The sequence below is a fragment of the Felis catus genome, chromosome F1, assembly GCF_018350175.1.
Source record: "Felis catus isolate Fca126 chromosome F1, F.catus_Fca126_mat1.0, whole genome shotgun sequence".
NCBI lineage: Eukaryota > Metazoa > Chordata > Mammalia > Carnivora > Felidae > Felis > Felis catus.
Genome location: NC_058384.1, coordinates 43,078,586 through 43,100,422, shown reverse-complemented (window position 1 = coordinate 43,100,422; position 21,837 = coordinate 43,078,586). Strand labels below are relative to the sequence as shown.

Here is a 21,837-nt window from a genome sequence, read left to right as displayed (position 1 = left end):
GAAGGCAGGCAGAGCTGCCAGGGGCCGGGAGCCCTCAGAGATGCCTGGAAGGGGAACAAGGGCATCTTCCCGGCGGGGGGCTGTGAACGGGTGCTGGCAGCGAGGACCGAGTGGCGGGGGAACCCTGTCTCCGTGACACCGGTGTCTCCTAAAGGAGCTTGTTGGACAGGCTGGTGCCCGGCTGGGTCAGCAGGGCTCCCGTCTGAGAGGCACTCAGCTTCTTTCCATTAGCCATCGGGGAGTGCATTTCCTAGAGCTGATGTCTATTTTATGCTTTTGTCAGGGGAAGAAATGGTGAGAGTTAGTTAGGCGGCTGGCACACGGCGAGCGTTCAGTCGGTGTTTGTGGGATGAATGGATTCAAGGGGAGAAGGCAACAGACAAGAAGGCAACAGTTTACCCCGCGTGTTATCTCTCTTTCTGCAGAGGTCCTCATTTGTCCCACCGGCACACACATATACAACAGTGGCTACTGAACGGGTTAATCCATTATGGGGTTAATTGGTTACCGTCTGTAGCTCTTGTGGCAGCCAGCTCTCAGTCCCAAGGAAGCCTGATACAAAGCAGCAGCTTCCTCCCACCCATTATCGTGGAATCACCCAAACAGTCAAGACAACACAAGGTCAAGGGAACTATGAGGAGAAGGAGCTTTCAGGGCAGGTGGCTCTGGTGTGAGGTTGGTGAGTCTGTTGAACGTGGGGAACCCCCGGACTACGTGGGAGAGCCAGCTCAGTTGGCATACTCCTTCCACGCAGGGACAAAATCTGCAGAAACCAGCCCGAGACCCTGTGGACATTTAATTCACACCACAGCACACAGCACCACAAGCACACTTGGCCAGCAAAGCAGTAAGTATGGGACGGAGGAGAAACGAACAGTCTCGCTGTGGGGACCTTGACAATGCTGGGAGCTGTGACTACAAAAAGGTTATAGCAATACTCCCGTTCGTAGGATGTGGGCTAGCAACCACAGAATTATCCCAAAGGAGGAGAAGCTACTGGGAAACAAGCCAAGGTTCAAAAAATATAGGGAAGAACATTCTAAAAGTCAGAGGCAATAATCAGGGCCACCATTTGGTGAGCATCCATGACGGGCCAAGCCCGGGCTAACAGCTCTCTCTAGACGTCATAGTCATAGTCATGTTCATCCTCACAACAAACCTGGGGGGGACCACCTCCATTTGCACCAGAGGGAACTGAGGCTCGATGGAGTCCACAGACTTGGCAAGGTCACAAGTCAGTTGTGTTTTGGATTCTGGACCATTTGGCACCAAAGTGTGTGCTCTGACACTATACTGTATCGCCTCTTTAAAGATGGATATCCCATCTGTCCCTGCTTCTGACAGCCAGCTTTGGGAGTGTCTTTCTAACTCAAACCAAAGAAAACTGAAATCCAAGGGCAAAAGAGGTGAGGGAGAAAGACATTTTTGTCTTAGCGAGCTGCCCTGATGAACCTCTTCCACTATGTTTTCCTTAAACATTGTTCCCATTGTCTTAGCTAAGAGGCCATCCCTCCTCAGTGGCCATTAAATAAACTCAAGCCCAACATGGAAGAGAAGTTGAGCTGGGAATGAAGAGGCTCCAAAGGCATCTCAACTGGATTCTTAAGGCCACGGAAGGCTTGAAGAGGAGTCAGGGTGACACATGGTATCATGAAGGGTTAGAAGGCTGGACCCAAAGAAGAGGTTATGAAAAACTGGTCAGCTGCAGCAGGTGCCAACTTATGATAGGATAAATGATAATTTATGAAGGATAAGCCAGCTGGGGGCTTTGGGGGCCACTGCTCCCAAGGGAAGATGGCTAATTTCTTTCCCTGGAGACGCAGACTCAGGAAGAGTCTCCAAGACAAAGGTGATTACTCTATAGGACCCTAAATGGTAGAGGATGACTGTCTCCTAGGGTGTCATAGGATCTCACCCACCCTCATTGAGGTGGGGATTCAGACGATGCTTCTCTTATTCTCCCTGTTCTTCAGGGCTGGGGTCAGATCGAATACCTGATCAAGCTCAGAACCCAGATGCCCAAGCTCATGTCGGTGGATTCAGGAAGAGTTTCCCACATGGGCCCCTCTGACCTCTAGCCCAAGGACAGTCCACCCTTTCCTGCTTTCCCAGGCTGTGGTTCAAGAACAGGCTCGTGGGTTGCTAGGGGAATCTGGCCAGGGGGGACACCTCAAGAGATGATACTGCCTCGGCCACCTTGGCTTTAAAGGGCCAATGAAAAATTTTTTGGTCAACTCCTGTGAGAGGAAAGGTCAAGACTGCTGACAACCTGAGTTGCCCCCCTCCGTCAAGTACTGTGGGTTAGCAGAAGAGAGTTCAATGCACCGGATGTATCTAAGAACCTCTGCCAGAAACAGCTTTTAGGGGCAGCTAGATCTCACATTTGCTGCTTTCAATTCTCGGAATTAAGGACTCATGAGGTTGGATCCGTGGTATCTCATCCACCTCTCTGGCCCCAGGAACAGCTGACCAAACAATCCCAGAAGACAAAAAAAAAATCTCTTTATCTAGTAACATTTGATACCTTCCACTGCCAGGAAATCTCTTCCATAAGTATAACCCAAATCCCTTATGCCATAGTTGGAGTTTTGTTTTGTTTTGTTTTTTTTTTTAAAGCAGGCTTCGTGCCCAGCACAGAGCCCAGTGCTGAGCCCAAAGCCAGGGCTTGAACTCACAACTGTGAGATCAAGACCTGAGCTGAGATCAAGAATCGGATGCTTAACGGACTGAGCCACCCAGGCACCCCAGTTGAAGCTTTTTTTTATTCAGTTCTCAGCACAGCTGAAGATCTGAATAGCTTTTGCTCTTCTAGTCTGCCTTCAAGTTCCTCCCTCCATAGTACTTTCTTCCCACACTTGGGCTAGCCTTTCTTCCTTTGGCTTCTCTTCAGGTTCTCTGTGTCCATCTTAACTTGAGTCAACACTAAACCATTCCCTTCAGTACCAGTAATGTGCTAACGCGTACTAATCATTGATGTGTCTGACACCCGTGCTGGGAACCATACGCACGTTACCCTGTTTAACATTCATGACAATTCTCTGGGGCCTGTAACATACCCATTTTACAGATGAGGAGATTAAATGACTTGCCTGAGGTCACTCAGTGGTACCTCCCGGAGCCTGTGTTTAATTCAAGGAAGGCTGTCTACCTTCGAGCGCCTACTCTTCTCTTGCCTGGGTGAATTCCAAGTGGCAAGCTACAATCTCAGACCAGCTTCCCCCTGCCACCGAGCAGGTCACTGGACATTTGGCGTATGTTCAGAGGATACCAAACCATTGTAGAAATCACTAGAACAAAATGCCGTTATGGGGGGCCAAGCAGACAGATGCACTGGGCATTTTTCATTGCATTGTCTCTTTGTCCAACTCTGCACTCAGGAAGGACTTCATCTTCCTTCCTTTTCACTTTCTATTTCTTTTTAGAAGCATTCAACCTAGCTGTCCTTTGTTCACCATGTGCCTCACTTTGACTTTATACCTCTTCCAGCTGGCTTCATCCTTGGGTCAACCCCATTCATTCTACCTTGGATTGAGGAGAAGGCGGTCCATCTCCATTGTGAGTTCTTGCGAGCTTTGTTTCGTTTCATAGCCCTGGATGGTTCTTACAACTCCCGCTCATTCACCTGTAATCACATCTACCACTAGTCACAAAAATTTAAGTGGCTGGAATCAGTCAAACTTATCCCATTGATAAAACAATGCCTCCCTGAATAGTTTATCTTACACAAAGCAAGCAGTTTGGACCAGATGGTCTCTAAGGGACCTTCTGGCTCTGATACACTCTAGCTTCGAGAATCCTTCCATAATAGATTATCTGAAATCCAATTTAGAGAAAGGCACATTCCACACCAGTGCTCCGGGGCTCTTGACACCACGGTAGTTGGCCCCATTATTTTGAAAACAAACAATGCCCAGAATCCAACAAAGGTCCCCCGCTTCCTTGGGCAGTAAATCTCTTTGGCAGAATCTCAGTGTGGTTCTACCTGTTTGATGCCAAGTTAGAGCCTTTGCCTCTCTCCCCGGCTCACACTCCCCTTTCCCACCCCCCACTCCAGACCCCAATCATTGTTTATATTAGCACATCACAATGCAGACACTTCCTATCTATTTGAGCCCACAATGACCCCCCTGGGGACCTACAGCCTCAGCTTCCAAGGCATAACGGATGATGGGGGCCAGCTGCCTCGCCAAAGCCAGTAAATGATGTTTCCTCTGGCTGCTCAAGGGAAACAAGACATTCTTGAGCCGTGGTGGGGGGTGGGGGCTCAGGTGTGGAAATAGCTAATGACGCTACTAATCAGCTTGAGCAACCAGTTGTGGGCTACGTCAGAAATATGCCTCATGGAAAGTGTCCCATGGCTTGCAAGCATTTGTGCACACTGCTGGAGGAGAGAAGAGACCCAGGCAAGAGAGCCACGGATGGTCCGTCTTCCTTTATACTTACCTTAAAAGAGAACTCAGCAGTGAACTCTCACTCATATTTGCCAGATGGATTTTAAAGACACACGGAGCCTGTGACACGGCACCCCCAGTAACTAAGGCTAGATTGCAGAGCAGGCGATTCACATCCAGACGCGTAGGAGTTAACTCAAGGCACCACAAAGCTTTCTGTGTACTGTAAACCACTAGGAGGAACCAGACTTCCGTCTCCTCCTCAACGTGCGTGCGGACGCATCTGTCCTCAGATGCTCTCCATCCATCCGCCACTGGTTCCTAAGATTCTACTGAGTCCTCCCAAAAGGTCTTCTGAAGTCCTACCCTGGTCTGACCAACTGTCAGCCCTGCCACCCGGCGTGAGTTAATGACACGGTATCAGTCGAGTTAGGCAAACTGGGGTTAGGACAGGCAAGGTTACTCCCAAGGTTACCGCGGCGACTCACCACTGTATATGTCAGGGTGGTTTCTTAAGGACGAGTCATTATAGGGGTTGTCTGCAATAAACAAAAGAAGGTGAGCAAACAGGAGGCCACGGAGAGCTCATGGAGGCATAAACGGGGAGAGAACAACAGAAACGCAAAGCCACGAAAACAACCGGTGGTTTTTTTTTTTTTGCAAAGGAAAGACACGGCAAATTTGAAAAGGAAACGTGCCTGGTGAAGAACAAGCAACATAAAACAGCCCAAAAAAGGGAAGAAAAGGTTAAATCCTGCAAAAGAAGGCAATAATAAGATAAGTTTCTTTTTAATGAAAGAAATTAGGCTTGACCTTTAATGGCTTGATCCTACTATGTTTCCAATCAAATGAGATAAGGATTAGTGGAATCCCGCAGCGGTCTTTTGAACAACTTCGCATCAAAATCCTCAGTGCCCAGGACTCTGGATCAGGCCAGCTCTTGGGGGGAGGGGGGTAGCGCAGAGCCCTCCTTGAGAAGGTAAGGTGCAGTGGTGGGAGCTCAGTGAGAGAAGACAGTCCAAGAGATACAGTTCATCAACAGAGAGAGAGAGAGAGTGAGACAGAGAGACAGAGAGAGAGGGACGCAGGGGCCCTTGGCAGCTCCCGGTGATCACGGGCTGCCAGCGAGAAGCACCCGGCCTCCCCAGCCCACCTGACCAGCGGGCACCACCCTGGTCTCTGAGATGTCACTGCTGGCAGAAGGCCTCCTTCTACTCCAGGGAGGCAGAGAGAGCCAGGCTGCGGTTCAGATTTTCGGAAGAGAAAGGGAGCCTGGGACAGGAGAGAGAGGGTATGGGCTAGGAGTTTTACACTTGGATGGGAGAAACCCGCTGACCAAGCTAGAGATTCAGAGCTCCTAGACTGGCTGGGGCTGAAGTCATCCCTTCAGCAGGAGGTCGGCGGCTTTGGTTCCGACGTTAGGTAATTAAGACCCTTGGGCATTTAATCCTCCGAGAAAGACATTTTGGAACAGGGCACTGAAGCATGCCAAGGCTGTGCTTTTCATTCTGCCGCCATCCCCGTCCAGCTACTGGGTTCAAGTTTTGATGGTACCACCAGGGGGTGGGGTGGGGGGTACAGCCGACTGGAAGCCAAGCAGACAGCCCTGAGAAGCCAGGGACAGAGTCCAACCGCCCGAGGGAGGCAAGGCGCCGTGCCAGAATATTTGCATATTTGAAGACAGATCAAATCGTGTTACAACCGATTGTAGAGGCTGTGAACAGTCTTCGCTGGGACCGTATTGCATCGCTTCCCAAATCTGCTTAACATCCACTAGGGGAGATGTGCATTATTCAGAACTATCCCTTAAGATGGGGCATGTTGAAAAGTCCGAGCCAGTCCGGAGAGTCGGCTGGGGGTCACCTGGAGCTAAGGGTGGGATCCAGCCTGCCGCGGAATGAAGAGGCAGGGTGGCAGAGGGGAGGAGGGGCTGAGGCTGCCTTGGGAGGGGACGGTCCTCCTCTGGCTTGGGAGGACAGGGGCACACAGCTAAAAGGGCCCTGGCTTCATGCTCCTAGGCTCCCATGCGACCAAGGTGAAACAGAACCCACCTCTTTGCAGAGAAGTGCTCCGAGCTTGGAACTAACCTCACAGTTTGTGGATTCTGCAGCACAGCTGAGAAATTCAGGGAGGCTTTCTGACTCCTAAGAGTGTCACTTAGATTAGAAGTGACATTAGAAGGAAGCAGGCTTAGTGCTTCACTGTCTGCCTCAGCAGAGAAGCCTCCTCCTTCACCACGGTCACCTCTTATTGTGGCAGAAGGCACCCAAAGGGACCTGTTCCGGTGCGGGCAAAGTAGGACACGCACATCTTTGTGAGCCCGACTCTGCTGTTTGTCTTTGACCGCAACCCAAAACAAATTTGAAAAATGATTTCGGATCACCCAGTGTTTTGTATCAGATACCTTTTCCCCCTTCCTTTTACGTAGGTAGTGCAAAATCAGGCGTGGTGAGATTGGTTTCTTCCCCCACGGGGCAAGCGGTGGTGGAGGGGCATGGTGAGAAGAGACTTTGAAGCTGTCCTAGCATGGCTATTTTGCCTCCCACCCCCAGACCTGGTTCTGGAGGTACAAGAAAGAGCCTATGTCCTTTCCAGGCAGGAAAGCAGAGAGAGCACAACTGTGCTATTTTAAGCAACTGTGCCCAATTCTGGGCTGGCTCAGATGCCCAGAACTTGCTCCCAGCCAAAGCTGCCCCTGGGAGAACTCCAGGAAGCAGACGGGGTTCTGTTCTCATCACCTGGGGGGGGTTCTCGGCATTCGGAGGAAAGAGTTTTCAGTGGCGAAGGGGACCCCAAAATGAAGCAGAAATAAATATCCTTTTCTTCCTCTGGTAGAGAAGAGGATGTTTCTGCAAAGTCGAACTTCTAAATGTTGAGAATCTCTAGCTGCCTCATTCCACAGAGGAAGACGCTTTACCATTTCCATCGCCCTGCGTGTACCCCACATGACACTGAGGACCACAGAAGGTCACCTGACTCACTCCCCCAACAGGAGGCTGACTTTCAGCATCGCACCGGGCAAGCAGAAAGGAATCCAGGTGACGGCACCGAAGGCCGTCCGGGGACTGGCTCAGTGAGCATCTTGCCCTCACTGCCCAGCACTGCCAGCCGCATCCTGGCTCCAGAGGCCACCCCGAGGTCCTGGGCAGACCACACTGTCCTCCTCAGCTCAGCCAGCTGGCAGCTGATTGCTCCTGACGTGCACCGAGACACTTCAGGCAGCCCGACTTTCTTCTCTAAGGGTCCCCTCTGGGCCTGGGTCCGGAATAAGAAAGCCAGCGAGGGGCAGCAAGCAGAATGAAGCTGGGTCATCCCGCCAGGAGCACGCGGGGCTTTTCCTGGGGTTTCTGGCCATCCTATTGGTTAGCAAATTATGGGCAGCCTGACACCAACTTTAGAACAGTGCGTCGGGAGCTGCAGAAGCGGGGGAGACGGGCTGGAGGACGGTTAAATGGGGTCCAGAGAGAAAGAAGATGAGGGAGGAGAAAAGAAGAAAGGAAGAAGGACGGAGGAAGAGAGTGAGAAAGCAAAGAGAAGAAAACGAAGAGAAAAAAAAAAAAAAAGAAGGGAAAAAACTTCCATACAGGAGAAGGGGAGCAGGAAGAAAGCTGTTCCTTGGGGGTCCACCCCGATGCCCGGTGGACACGGAGTGTGGGGCTGGGGGCTCTCAGTACCCCCTGCTTCCATCACTGGCAGGGACCGCTGAGGAAAGACGACAGTACGAGGGGGCCAGGCCCCCAGCTGTCGTGAGTGAGGAGTGAGCTCCCCCGGCCTCTCCCCGCGCCCTTCTGGGAGGCGTGTGGGCTCTGGGGTTCAGGCTATTTTCACCCACCTGCGGCAGCTGCCGGTGCCTATGTGATGCCATTTGCCTGGCCTCTCCCCAAACCACCACCGTCCACGGTGTGGAAAACGGCATTCACAGCTGAGTCAGACAGACTGAGGTCTCCTCTCGAGAAGGCCTGTTACAAACCCACGCTGCAAACTACCACGGCCACTTTGAACCCATTGCCCTAAAGCAGGCCGAGGACTTGAAGCCAGAGCTCCAGGCCGGCGGGTCCCCGGCAAGAAGTATCTCTGTGAACTGACTAGGTTTCCTCCTCCAGGAGGGCCACCGGTGCTGAGCGGATCGGGAAATGCCGACTCCCCTTGGCACCAGCCAAACGGCGTCAGGAAATAAAAACGGCAACAAACAAAACAGAACATAAGTCTGCAACTTGCAAACGCAGTCATTCCATGCGGTCCAGCGTATACGTGTTACAGAATCACGCACAATTCATGGCGGTGTCCCTACTGATTTGGCTATTCTGTACTATGGCTTTATTCTAGAAGTACAGACAACCATACAAACGGCTAGACATAAAAGAAATACTCAAGCTGAGTGCACGAGAGAGATGCCAGACGGCCACTCGAAGCAGTGCTTCTCCGATGCCGCTGTGTGTCCAGGGCACCTAGAGAGCTAATGGGGAACACGGAGGCCGGGACCGTGGAGGCAGGTTAGGGCTGAGCCTGGGATGGCTGCCCAGTTGGCCAGGTGACTGGGGCCGGCACCGAAGCTTGAGAGGCACTGACTCAGAGCGGGACCAAGTTTACCCCAAGGCTTCAGAATGAAGAGATGCCGTCTCAAGTGGCTCGAGTGGCTGAGGCACAATGAGCCGGGAGGATTCCCTGGTCAGTCTCGGGGACAAGGCTTCCCCCAGACCCAGGGGCCTGGGGCTCCATGAGCTCAGTGGGCTTGTGCCCCTGGCTCCTGGCCCCCGGCAGGGACCTGCACTTACTGGTGAGGACCTTGAGGGTGAACGCGTTCTTCTGCTGGATGGTGTGGGTAAAGTGGAAGCGGGCGTTGCAGCTGTAGTCTGTCTGCATATCCTGCAACATCACGTTAGAGAAATACAGGTCTCCGTTGTGGCCCTGGGAGACGCGCTTGTCCTGGGTGATGGGCTCCATGGCTATTAGGAAGCAGAGGTACAGAGGGAGGTTAGCAGCAATGGTAACAGTAATACAATCACGATAGTTCTGGCAATCGAGGACCAACAGGGCGCCCGGTGGGTCAGGAATTCAACGTTATTTGGTCTAATCCTCTCAACTCTGAGGCAAGGCTTATTCGCATTTTACAGATAAGAGAGCGGTGGATTTAATGTGTCCTGGTGGATTTAATGTGTCCTGCGTTGCAAAGGCAGTGACGGAAGGGCAGGATTCAGATTCACACCGGTCTGCCCACCACACCCATGCTCTATGGCCATACGTTTCCACCTCCTGTTCATGCCAGAGAAACTCTGGCCCCGAGCCAGAGGGAGGGATTTGCTTCCCAAATCAAGAGTCAAATTCACTTGTTTTCTATTTGAAGCTCTTACTCCCACCAGCACTACCAATTGTAATCACAAGATACATACTAATCAATGATATGCACCATCAATTTTAGGGTGCTTCCTAATGTCAGTGATGGTTAACATATGAAAATGGTGCTGTTTAGAATTAGTGACATCCTGGGAGTGGCTGAGGAGGCTGATTACATTATCGATGATTTTTGAAGCATTAGACGTAAATTCAAACGACCGAGTTTCCAGGTGATTCGGTTTGTAAAAGTACACTCATAAGGCCGACTATTCATAGCTAACCCCTTCCTACCCGCCCCCCACAATTGTTTATTAAGTCACTATTTCTTTTCTTTTTTTTTTTTTTGAAGTTTATTTATTTTGAGAGAGAGAGCACACGCGAGCAGGAGGGGGACAGAGAGAGAGGGAGAGAGAATCCCTGTCGGTGCGGAGCCTGACTAAGGGCTCAATCTCAGGAACCGTGAGACCAGGACCCGAGCCAAAAATCAAGAGCGGGAAACTCAACTAACTGAGCTGCCCAGGAGCCCCTTAAGACTCTACTTCATAAGGCTCAAAGTTAATGATGCCAACCCTTCAACGATGGGCTGGTCAGTTCTGCAAATCATTTACCCAAGATTTACTGTAGGCCTACTGTGTGCCAGGCACTGTGCCAGGTATTGGTGAAAGACAGCCGAAGCTAGCAGAAGGTGCAGCAGATAAACAAATCATCACAGTGCAGGGTGGTGAGTGGGAAGCCCCTGGTAAGAAGGGGATGAGCTAAGAAGGGTAGCACCCAGTTCCTTCCAGGGTGCCCTCATCTGGGGTTTGGAGGCTGCATGACACTTATCAGACAGAAGAGACAGGGCCCTAAGAGGTTTCTAAGCAGCAGAAACAGTGTGTGCTAAAAGTGAGTGCACACAGCTGGAGCAAGGGGTAGGAGAAAGGCTGGGGAGGCAGAGGGAGCCAGATCAGGAAGGGAAAGAAGTCTGGACTTTGTCCGAGGTGATGGAGGAGACAGTGAAGGGCTCGGAGCATACAAATGAAACTATCAGATTCATTTTTGGGAAGACCAAGGGGGCCAGTTATGGCTGATTATGGCAACCCAGGGAAATGCGGATGGTGGCCTGTGTTGGAGAGATGCCAGCAAGGGTCACGAGATCTGCTCGGGAGGCAGCATGGACATAAGCTGGTGACGGGAGTGATGCAGGGGATGAGAGGGTCTGAGCTGTTAGCTAACTAACCAACCCTCCAGCCCGTGGCCGGGCAGCCTTCCCCAGGCGTATGCACCACGGTGACGTAGCGAGAGAATGAATGAGGGCAAAGCCCTCTGTCTGCAAAACAACGCGCAACTCTGTCTCCTCGACAGGCAGCCTCTTTCAGAAGCAGGCCGCTAAAAACTCGGGGATGGACGGACGATGCATGATAAGCAGGCAGGCAGGCAGATCTATACATTGAGCGATGGATGGATAGACAGGGGAGCAGGTATGGAAGGAGACGGAGGGGAAGCCGGGAAGACACAGACAGCGGAGCTCCAGTCGCCTTTATAACTCACACCCCCACTTATTTTGGTTGAAAATGTGGAAAGAAACAGGTCCAGAGTGGTGAAGAGTCTCAGTCCAAAACAGAACCGAACAAGCTCTCGACGATACTCTGTCCCTCTGCGAACACCGTCTCCCTATCGCTCCTTTATCAAAGGTTACATCCCTGGGCCTGGCTGTGTCCCAGTAAATCCAGACCGACCAGAGATTGAACCACGAGGCTTTCTGTCAACTCACCACCATCACAAATATTACTGAGCACTTTACCGTGCATCTGGCTCTGTTATAAGCATTTTGGCTGTATGACCTCATTTATCCTAACAATGGTCCTATTAAAGAGGGAGAGCGGTTAGCCCTATTTCTTCCAGAAGAGGAAACTGAGGCCCAGAGATGTTAAGCAACTTGCTCAAGATCACACGGCTATCGGCAGTCAGGCTAGGAAATTAGCCTGAGCGGCCTCTCCCCGTGTTCTCAGCCACGTGGCCCCTTTACACCGGCTTCTCACAAGCGAAGGCCTTCCAGCCTTGGGCAAGCCCTTCCCATTCCACACACCCACCCCCCTCCTTGAGATTAAAGTAGAAATCAAACGCCCCCCAAGACTTACAGCTGCTCATCCAGAAGATGACTGGGGACGGAAGTCCGGGTGGGGGGTTGCACTGCAGGGTCAAGGGAGCACCTTCTTGAACCACGACAGGGTCTAGGTTTTCCTTGGGCCACAGGGGAGATTCTGGGGAGAGTCAGACAGAGGCGGGTGAAATGAGGGGGAGGGCTGGGGCCGAGGCAAGGAGCAGGGTAGAGGCAGAAATGCAAGGGGGAGAAGGACAAGGGGAGATGGGAGAACAAGGGAGTGGGGAGAGAGCCCCCGTGGGTCTAGGCGAGGTACAGCCAGAGAATAGAGGCCATTTGTCTAAATAAATGCACAGCTTCCAAGGCTCCTCTCCTTCCTCTCCTCCCTTGCCCAGAGGACAGGTGAAGTTGCTCAAGACTGGTTTGGTAGCCTCCTCTCCCAGGAATCTTTCTGAGTAGGGGGAGGTGCGCTCCTCCTCAGAGGCAAACAGCAAGCAGGACTTGCAGGGCACCAAGGCAGCCAAGGGCAGGGCCGCCTTTCTGGAATGACCCTCCATGCTCCCCCCCCGATTCCCCCAGAAACAGGGCATGCCGGTCCCCCCTCTGCCCATGCTACTCACTGGACACCTGCAGGCGGATCCTATTGGACAGGGCCGTGCCAAATTTGTTCCGGGCAAAGCACTGGTATTCCCCCTCATATTCCTCGGGCCGCCCCCCACTGCGGAAGTCGATCACCAGGGTCCCGGATCTCCTCCTCATTGACACCCGGGGGTCCTTGGCGATGTTGAAGAACCTGCTGTTGCGAGTCCAGTGGAAGCTGTGTATGATGGGGGCGGGGGAGGGGGCGCGGAGGGGAGAGGCAGGACCACAAAGAGAAACAGGGTGGGCTCCGGGCTCCAGGTGAGAGCCTCGGGGCTCTGGTCCCTGACCCTGTCCCATAACCGCACCTCCATACCGGTGGGTCCCACCCTGGTTGAGCGGCAGGACCGGGAAGCCTGATAAAATGCAGAGTCCTAGGTGGCAGTCAGATGACCGTGTGGGGGGCATGTCCCTGACATTAGCGCTCTTACCCAGCCAAGGCTGGGAGTCATGGCTGGAAGTGGTAGATACCCACATAGCCACCAGGGGACAATGTTCTTTGCGGGAGCAGGCAGGGACTTTTAGTTTTCATTTATTTTATTATTATTTGTTAAAAAAATATATTTTTTTGAGACAGAAAGAGAGAGGGCGTGTGTGAAAGTGGCGGGGGGCGGAGAGGCAGAGACAGAGGGAGAAGGAGGCAATCCCAAGCAGGCTCCACACCGTCCACTCGGGGCCTGACTCAGAGCTTGATCCCATGAACTATGAGATTGTGACCTGAGCCAAAAGCAAGAGTCAGACGCTTAACCGACTGAGCCACCCAGGTGTCCCTAGGCAGGGAGTTTGATTTTTTGTAATATTTCACCCAGGCCAAGCACATCGGGGAGCTGGCTCTGCCTCTCCTGTCTCATTCGATAACCAACTCTAAAGCCAAAGCCAAAGAGCAATGGCCCGGGTTATCCATGCTCCTGCTCGTGGGTGCAGAAGACAGCAGTGGCCGCACCTTCTAGCCCAGGAGGGCCAGCTTTGAAAGAACAAGCAGCCCTCACAAAACTGAGCCCAGAGGGGAAGACGCTAGAATTTCCCTCTCCTTCTAGGGGGTGGGGGTGTGTGCACAGCTGTCCAGAACATAACCTTAAAAGAAGCAGGAGTGGCTGCCTAGTGTCTCAGAATCACTGTTACTGCAAAGGAACCGTGGGGGGCAAAGGCCAAACTTCAGAAGTAAGGCCATCTATGCCCTGCCTGACCCTGCAGGGTGACCCTGTTCCTTCCACCCTGGGTGAGAGAGGCCTTGCTTGTTCTCAGGCTCACGCAGACCAGGTGGGGGGTGGGCAGAAGAAGGCTGCCATATACCCAAGGCTCTGTCCTGCCTCATTTCCCCTGACAGACACCTGCACGGGGTCCTGTCATGTTTGGTCCGAATCAGGCACGAGGCTCTGGAACAGTCCAGCCTGTGGAGGCTGCTTTGAAGACGGGGGACCAATAGCAGAACATCTCCGAATCTCCAGGGTTTTCTGTCCGCTAGAGACAAACCTGGCCTGGGGGCGGGGGTAGGGGCAGTGAAGTCAGAGGCCTGGGTTTAAATCTAAGCTCTGCCCTTTTCAATCTGGGAGACCTTGGCAAAGGGGCGTAATATCTCCGTGCTTCTGTTTCATGTCCTCTTCAGGAGAACGGGGGTTCTTCTCTGAAGGGCAGGGGTGTGGTCTCAATGCCCTCTTTGCGGGGCCCCTTGGATTTACCTGCCAGCACACTCACCTGGGGGCCGGGTTCCCCTTTGCTTCACACTCAATCAAGATGTTATCACGGGGATCCACGATGTGGTCCTTCACTGACTGCTTGGTGATGGTCGGGGGCTGGGACACTGCAACAGCACAGACAGGGAGCGGTCAGGGTTGCGGGGACCTGCTGGGGGCCCCGGGTTCGGGGAATGGCTGAAATTAACATCTTCAGGAGCCACAGGACAAGCAGGCAAACGGGGGGCGGGCAGTGCCTCCTTTTGGGGACCCAGCTCCTTAAATGGGGCTGCAGGAAAGGGGGTTATGCCAAAAACTGAGCCTAAGAAGAAACCCTCGAAGATCTCATGGGATCCCTACGAGAAACTTTTGTTTTACCCATTCTTCTATCCCAACACTCAGTATGATGCCTTGTGCACAAGAGTTCTTGATATATGTTTGCCGAATGAATAAAGGAACCCAGCGCAGGTCACATTCCAGAGCCTAGTAGCCGTGATGGTTCTGAGCCCTGGAGGGTCAACAGACGGCCGATCTGTGGTGAGGCTGGAGCTCACAGGTTCAAGTTCCCAGGGCCTGGGCCCAAAGAACCAGCTCCTCTCACGCTTGGTCCCCACCTCCAGTGTTCTCCACGGTGCTCCTTGCTAGCTACCCGAGGGTGGGGAGCGGAGGCCCTTCTTACCCACCTGCTCCTCTGCCCTTCCCAGCAACAGGAATCTCCGGGTGGACGGCTGCCGTCCCCATGTGGTAAGGGACCGCACTACAGGGCCCTGGTGTCAAGAAACCCCCAGCAGGCAGGGTGGAGAGGCGGCTGATCCCCCCCATCTCCTCACTTGGCCTTCTCCCACCCTCCCTGCTGCCCTCCTACCTCCCAGAGGCACAGGTGCACAGAGGCGCCCGGGGGACTTACGCTCATTCTGAATGCTTGCTGTTAGTTCCGATGGGTTAGCATTGTGAGGGGGAGAAAAGAAGACAGCGGTTATAGGTTATCGTACACGACTACTCGCCCAGGGGTCCTCACGCCCCAGCCTGCCGGGAGAGTAGGGCTGCAGCACTCGGTGGGAGAGCCACCCAGAGGTGGGGACGGACTCGGCGAGCGCTTCACGGAGGCGACATTTCCCCGGGGAGCTCAAACCACGCAGTTGAGCAGAAAGACCGGCTTCTGATCAAGTGGTGTTGCCGGGAAAGAAAGCCCAACTATCGAACAGGACGACGCTGCTGGAAAGAGGCTGGGCTCTAAAGGTGCCGTCCACCCTCTCTGGACGCCATTGAGGAAGGCGGACCCCCTGGCCAATGGTGCCCGGGCGAGGCTGAGGCTGAGAAGTCTGGCAGCAGCAGATCTGAGCCAGGGCTATGAGGCAAAGCCCACACGGTCCACAGGCCTCGCTCCTTCCGCTGCACCTTCTTCTCTGTCCCACACGCAAGCACCTTCTTGCCTATCCTTTGGAAAATTCTAGGGACCGATGAATCACCGCGGCTCTGCTCATGGCAGAAATACGCTGCCCTACGGAAATCCCTCTTCCAAACAAGTGCAGGGGTGAAGCAGAGCCCACCACTCCTTTCTGTGCTTTTTACAAAAAGGATGAAGAGGCAGGTAGCAAAGGTCTGCCCCAACACCCACCTGAGATGTGCGGGTGCTCGTGTACAGGTGTGTGCATGTTTGAGGTCGGGCTTCTCAACCCCTGACAAGTGTATGAATCACCCAGGCTGGCGGGGGGGGGGGGGGGGAGGAGGGCGGGTCTGGTTAAAATGCAGTTCTGATTTAGCAGACCCCGCGTTTCGGACAAGCTGGTGGTCTGTGTACCGCGCTTCGAACGGCAGGATCTTCGATGGCCATGTGCTTCCCGGGGAGGAGGGCTTGGTTAAAATTCGCAGAAAGGAGAACATGTGTTTCCGTAACTTCGTAAGATGTCCCTTCTTTACGGTTCTATCGTGAAGTAACAGGCCGTGCGTATCTCACGCTGGTGCGGATATCAGATATGTGTTGGTGCTGTGGGCTGACTTCTTCAGAGTGGGTGCTTCCCCGGGAAGCAAAGGCTGCGGGGGAGCCAAGGTGACCTTGAAGCTTTCTGACTCAGCCACAGTGAGCTGTGGAAGAGGAGTCCAGGGGCCCAGAGAAGGGCGGTGTGGAGCAGGCAGGGCTAAGGCAGGACCGAGAGGTGCCGGAAGAGTCACGAGAGAGAAGACAGACATGGGAGAGGAAAGGTGGAGTGTGGCAGGAACGCGTCCCCTGCGATCCACACTGTTGGTACATGAAAGTCTCGAGTAAGACCCACAAAAAGGTTCAAAACAATTCTTTCAAGTGGGCCAGGGTTGTGTGTCTGCTGGGGCACCGAAATATTTTATCTGCTTTGCCATTTGCCTGGGTGCAGCCTCGGCGGGAAACAAAAAGGAATGAAAAGTCTGGGGAAAAGCAGAAATCTGTCGTTTCTGAACACGTGCTCCCGGGAACTCCCCACGATGGCATCTTCACCCATATAAGATCTTCCTGCCAGGGGCCCAAGAAAGATAGTTCTGGAAAGCCAGTGTGGTTGGGCATGGAGGAGGAGGAGGAGGGGAGAACGGGCCACTTTCAGGAGAAGTAGGCCCTTTGACCACTAGCCCAGGCCTGCGGTTTCTTCATCTCAAGACACAGTTGATGTCTCTTGGGTCCTCACACACAGTGGAGGGCTCTGTCCTTGTCCTGGGGTTTTGCTTTGCCCACATGGCCTTCAAGCCTCTCTTGTGTAAAATCAAAGGCTGGCTCAATGGAAGGAGCCCTAGACATTATCCAGGGAATCTCAGATTCTTAGAAGGGAAGTCATTCAGTTAAGGGCACGTAGCAAATTTGCTGCAGAACTGAAATAAGGACCAGTTCTCCTGTAGTCTGGTCCAAAGCTCCTTTCACAGATCCGTCCTTCGCCAGAGAGGCGGGTGGGCCAAGTGGGGCCCCAACACTCCTCCTTGACATTCTGGACAAAGGAGAGTAAGCAGGGAGGTCTTGGGGGAGTGGAGACCCTCAGAGCTGGCTGGATGCTGTCCCCAGCCCCACACTGAAATCAGGCCAGGGGCCTCTTGAGAGTCTAATTCCCTAAGGAGGTAATGACATCTGCAACCGCCATTGTGCCACCAAGGAATTTATTGCAGAGATACAACCAAACCAGAGGACAAGCCACCATAGGGAGACGACCGTGAGGACCGCGTGCCTGGGGACAAGGGCAGCCTACTTAGTCCTGTGACACTCCCCCCCCCCCCCACAAACCCTCTGTTACACCACCTGCCCTTCTCTCCATCTATAGAACTTGCTGGTGATGTCAAGTGGAAAATGAGTTTGCTCTTCTGCCTTCCAAGGGGGAGGAAAAGTCTTCCAATGAGCTCTGCAGGGGGTAAGGCAGGTGCCTGCCCCGTCTGCAAGGTTCCTTTATCCGTGCACTTCTTCTCTTTCCCTGGCTGGTATCTACAGTCCCTGGCACCCAACCCATCCCTGGAGGATGGAGTGTGTGTGTGTGTGTGTGTGTGTGTGTGTGTATTCAGGTCGTCCTGCAGCACTATTTGGGATGACAGTGAGGAAGAAATGTTCCTCCCACCCCGCCGTCTCCTCTGTGGGCTCCTAGGAGAAAAATGCCCAGTCCCTTGACGTGGGGAGGGGGACAGAGGGGCGAGCTGCCAGCAGACTCACTTTTTGGCAAACCCACTCTTGTTGATGAGGCGACCCTTTGCTTTCTTCAAAGGTCACGCTGTTCTCCTTGGGGCTGGTGAGGGGGGTGAGGCGGGTGCGTGTGACTCTGCTGGCACAGCGGCGGGAGCTGGAGGCCGGGGCTTCAATGAGGGATTGTGTAGCCGCCGGGGGCTATTCCAGGAAGCCTGCTGGGCCCAAACTCCCCAGAGCAGAAGCAGTGCCCCGGTCCTCAAGGCACAGATAATGCCCCCTGAAGGGGCAAGCGAGCGGAAGGGCACCCCTGACGGGGCAGCCTCTAGCCAGAGCCCCCGCAGCCTCTCCCAGAAGAGTGCCTGGCCTTCACTTCTCCCACATCTGGGCTCTTATGAATAACGCTGCAGTGAACGTGGGGTGTAGGCATCTCTCTCTTACCTTTTGTGACAACACGGATAGGCCCTGAGGACCTTACGCTGAGTGAAATTAAGTCAGAGAAAGACAGATCCGGTATGTTCTCACTCTATGCAGAATCTAAAAACTTCACACTCAAAGAAACAAAGTAGAATGGTGGTTGCCAAGGGCTGGGAGGGGGGCGGGAAAGTGGGGAGATGCTGGTCAAGGCATACAAAGTTCCAGCTCTAAGATGGGTATGTTCTGGGGACCTAACGTACGGCCTGCAACTGTAGTTAACAGAACTATATCATACACCTGACAGTTGTTGAGAGAGCAGGTCTTCAAAGTTGCCACCCCATACACACGAAATGTAATTATGGACGTGTAAACTAACCCATGGGGTCATCATTGTGTAATGTATACGTGTAGCAAATCATCAAGTTGTACACCTTAAACTTACATATGTTGTGTGTCAATAAATTCCTCAATGACTCTGGGGGGAGAGGAGTAAGAACGTATGGTCTTTCCCCAGCCCCTCCCACCGGGCCACGGCCTAGGGTTAAGAAGGAAGGGTGGGCTCAGGTAACTTGGGGGGCACCTGTTATGCTGGGCTCAGCAAGAGGGGAAAACCTGGCTGAAGAGGACCTCTTCCCTGGGCAACTGGGTCCCCTCTGAAGGGCTGGCCTTCTCTTGTCTTGCATTCATCTTCTGTAGGCTGATTCTGGACATGTCACCAGGGCCACTGAGCCTGCAGCCGGCAGGGAGGTATAGTGCATAGGAGGCATGCTTCGGGCAGGCATCATGAGTTTCCTGTTGTGCGGCGGCCCGGGGCACCAGGCCTGGTGTCACAAAAGACCTCACCTCCTCATTCAGAGAGGTGCTGTAGTCATGTGCTGGCCCTGCCACTTATGAGCTGGAGAGAACGGCTTTATTTCTCTGCACCTCGGTTTTCTAACCTGTCAGCGAAAGATGAGACTCAGAGGAGATGCTTCTAAAGCACTTAGCTTTCAGCCAGACATGTGGCAGCTGCTACTCTGGTGAGTTCCAAGAACTAAAAGAAGGTGGGATTAGCAGAGGGAGGGGTGGGGCATATCGAGTGCCAACCTGGTCATCAAGTCGTACATCTTAAAGAGACCTGAGATCTATTCATGAATCCATCACCCATTTGCTGTGTGACCCGGAGCAAGGAAAGGTCTATGTTTCCTTCAGTGCATTTCCGGAAGTAGGGGACACTCTACTGAGGTGGGGAGATGGTGCGGGGGGAGGTCAGGGCACTTGTGGCTCTTTGCCCCACACGCGGTACTCCGGAGAGACTGACTGCTAGCTCACCTGCCCATGCTCCGGTAGAGCTTTAGAAATCCAGATTCCTAACAAAGATGTCAAAGCCATCTATTTATAAGTTCTTCTTGAAGGAACCCCTCACCCACTAGCCCCAGGGATCACAGTGGCAAGTGAATGAGTGAGGAGAGGCAGCAGAAGAGAAATGAGCCTTCACCGCTTCTTTGATAACCCAATTTCCTCTGTATCCCTCTGCTCTCCAGGGACTTGGCCTTATCGTGCTCCTTATTAGACTGTCTGCCTGGGATTGTTAATGAGAGACTCTTCCTTGAGCTATCAGTGGAGATGGTCTCCACGGGAACAGTTCATTTCATGACCCCCCGCCCCCTTCAGTGAGCACACACACACGCACACACACACGCACGCACACACACATACATGCACTTGGGGCTATTGGGAAGGCAACAGGGCCTTGCCCGTCTTGTTTCTGGGTCCTTATAGTTTCTGCTGGCCTTCTCTTACCCAGAAGTGGCCACTCCTCTGGGCAGTTATTATTTGTAGGGTTGAGTGGGGCGGGGGGCGCTGAAGTATGTGTAATTCTTCTCCAAGCTATGCTGACTCCCGGCCCCAGGGTCTGGCTTTGGAGAGCTCAGTGGGCACTTCTTGGAGGCTGTATCCCTCTCCCAGCCCTCCCCAGACATCTGTCACCTGGACAGGGCCCAAGTCAGCATCGGCATCATGTGGATCCCATCTATTTCTGGAAGCAGGGCACAGGGGACAGAGGTGGTATGCCCACATCAGAGCACTGGAATGCCAAGACATTCTGGTGGAGGTGTCAGAATTGCGGCAAAGGGGGCACGCAGCTAAATGCAGGGCCATGGAGCATGGCTGCCAGTCAATGAGCCACTTACGAACGTAGCAACAGATATGGCTGCAAGAGACATGGCTGTCAGCATCCCACACTCCTTCTTTTATGATTCTGATGGCCAAATAATGCCCCCACCATGGGAAACAGAATGATACAGATTTTACTTTCCAACTTTGCCACAGGAGAGGCAAAAACAAACAGAAGGAATCAGCGCCTGGGTTTTGGACCCTGGCATTAAAATGGAGCTCTATTTTAATGTTTCATTTAGGCCCAGCCTTCTGCGAAATAATTCCCTTCCCAACCCTCCCCAGGCCGTCCCTCCTGATTAGTCCAGCCACGAGGGCCTAGGAGCCAGCTCAGATATTAGGAAGGCAAATGAGAACTATCCATTGCACTTGGTCCTTGGAAACTCCACTTTGATGGGCAAGTCAAGACTGCAGAGATCGGAGGGAGGAGAGTGGAGGGAAGAACTCCTGAGTGACACACTGACTTTCAAACCTGCCACCTCCAGTCCTGCTCGGCAGGCTCTAGGCAGCCCCAACATCAGCTCAGCCACAGCCCTCAGAGATCGTGCCGCGCAATTCGTCTCACATTCCCAAACACCGATCTGCTTCCGTCAATTCTTTGCAGGGAAACCCAGCTCTGCAGCCAGAATCACTTCCCCTCTCCCCAACCTCTTCCAAAGTTGGTCTTCACTCCCCGCCGACCTCCCATCCCCTCCCAACTCCTCTGCCCCAAATCAGGAGAATCAAAGAGGATGGGGCAGGACTCACGATCCATAGGAATCTCGATGGCCCCGCTGAGGCTGAGGAGGCAGAGCAGGAAGGCTGTGTGGACCCAGGGCGGTGGCTGCTGCTGCCTGGCCATCCTCAGTACTGGGCCCCGCTCCCTGCTCCCCGGCCCGCGGGGTCTTGCTGCCTCCAGCAGCTCTAACTGGGCCTCTCGGACAGAGTTCAGCTGTGGAAAGAAATACAATGCCAAGTGAGTTTTTCTTGAACTTGTGGTCTGTTCTAGCAATCCTCCGGGGCCTGAAGGACTCCAGGGTCCTGTTGGTCACAGACCAGTGTTCTAGAATAGGATTTCTTAACCTTGATGGACATGTGGGACCCACAATTCTCTGTGTGGGAACTGCCTTGGGTATTATTGCAGGATGTTTCGCAGCATCCCTGGCCTCTATCCACTAGATGCCAGTAGAACCCACTCCTGCCTCCAATCGAAAATGCCTCTAGACATTGCCAACTGTCCCCTGGAGGACAAAACCACTCCCGGTTGAGAACCACTGTTCTAGAAGGAAGGCCAACTCTGCTTGGAATAATCCTGGAAACAAACACTGTCCCACTGGTCCAGCACCTAGAAGATGCCATGCACTAGGCCAGTGAGAAACACACGAATCTCAGAGTTTCTAGGAACCCTATGTGTTGTATGGGCCTGGGTTTGAGTGGGTCTGGGGTAGGGCACAGAGAAAAGATCACACTGATGTCCTCTGATCCAGGGGCAGAGTGAAGGCAGCTGCACTGAGGGTTAGGGGTTAGACAGGTGGAAGCTGG

The 21,837-nt window shown here is 53.3% G+C and overlaps 1 protein-coding gene across 18 annotated transcripts in view; it reads right to left on the bottom strand.

The window, feature by feature from the left end:
- Positions 1-21,837, bottom strand: part of NFASC (neurofascin) — a 183,556-nt gene that overhangs the window by 52,674 nt on the left and 109,045 nt on the right. For 9 of the 18 annotated variants that reach the window (XM_023247774.2, XM_023247780.2, XM_023247779.2 and 6 more), the window contains 7 exons: positions 21,064-21,247; positions 15,028-15,045; positions 14,143-14,248; positions 12,429-12,625; positions 11,846-11,968; positions 9,167-9,337; positions 4,880-4,930 (listed from right to left, as the gene is read on the bottom strand). In XM_023247774.2, coding sequence (XP_023103542.2) covers positions 4,880-4,930; positions 9,167-9,337; positions 11,846-11,968; positions 12,429-12,625; positions 14,143-14,248; positions 15,028-15,045; positions 21,064-21,247 — 850 coding nt within the window. The remainder of the gene's footprint in view (positions 1-4,879; positions 4,931-9,166; positions 9,338-11,845; positions 11,969-12,428; positions 12,626-14,142; positions 14,249-15,027; positions 15,046-21,063; positions 21,248-21,837) is intronic. The other 9 variants (XM_023247775.2, XM_023247787.2, XM_023247788.2 and 6 more) reach the window with 3 other exon arrangements.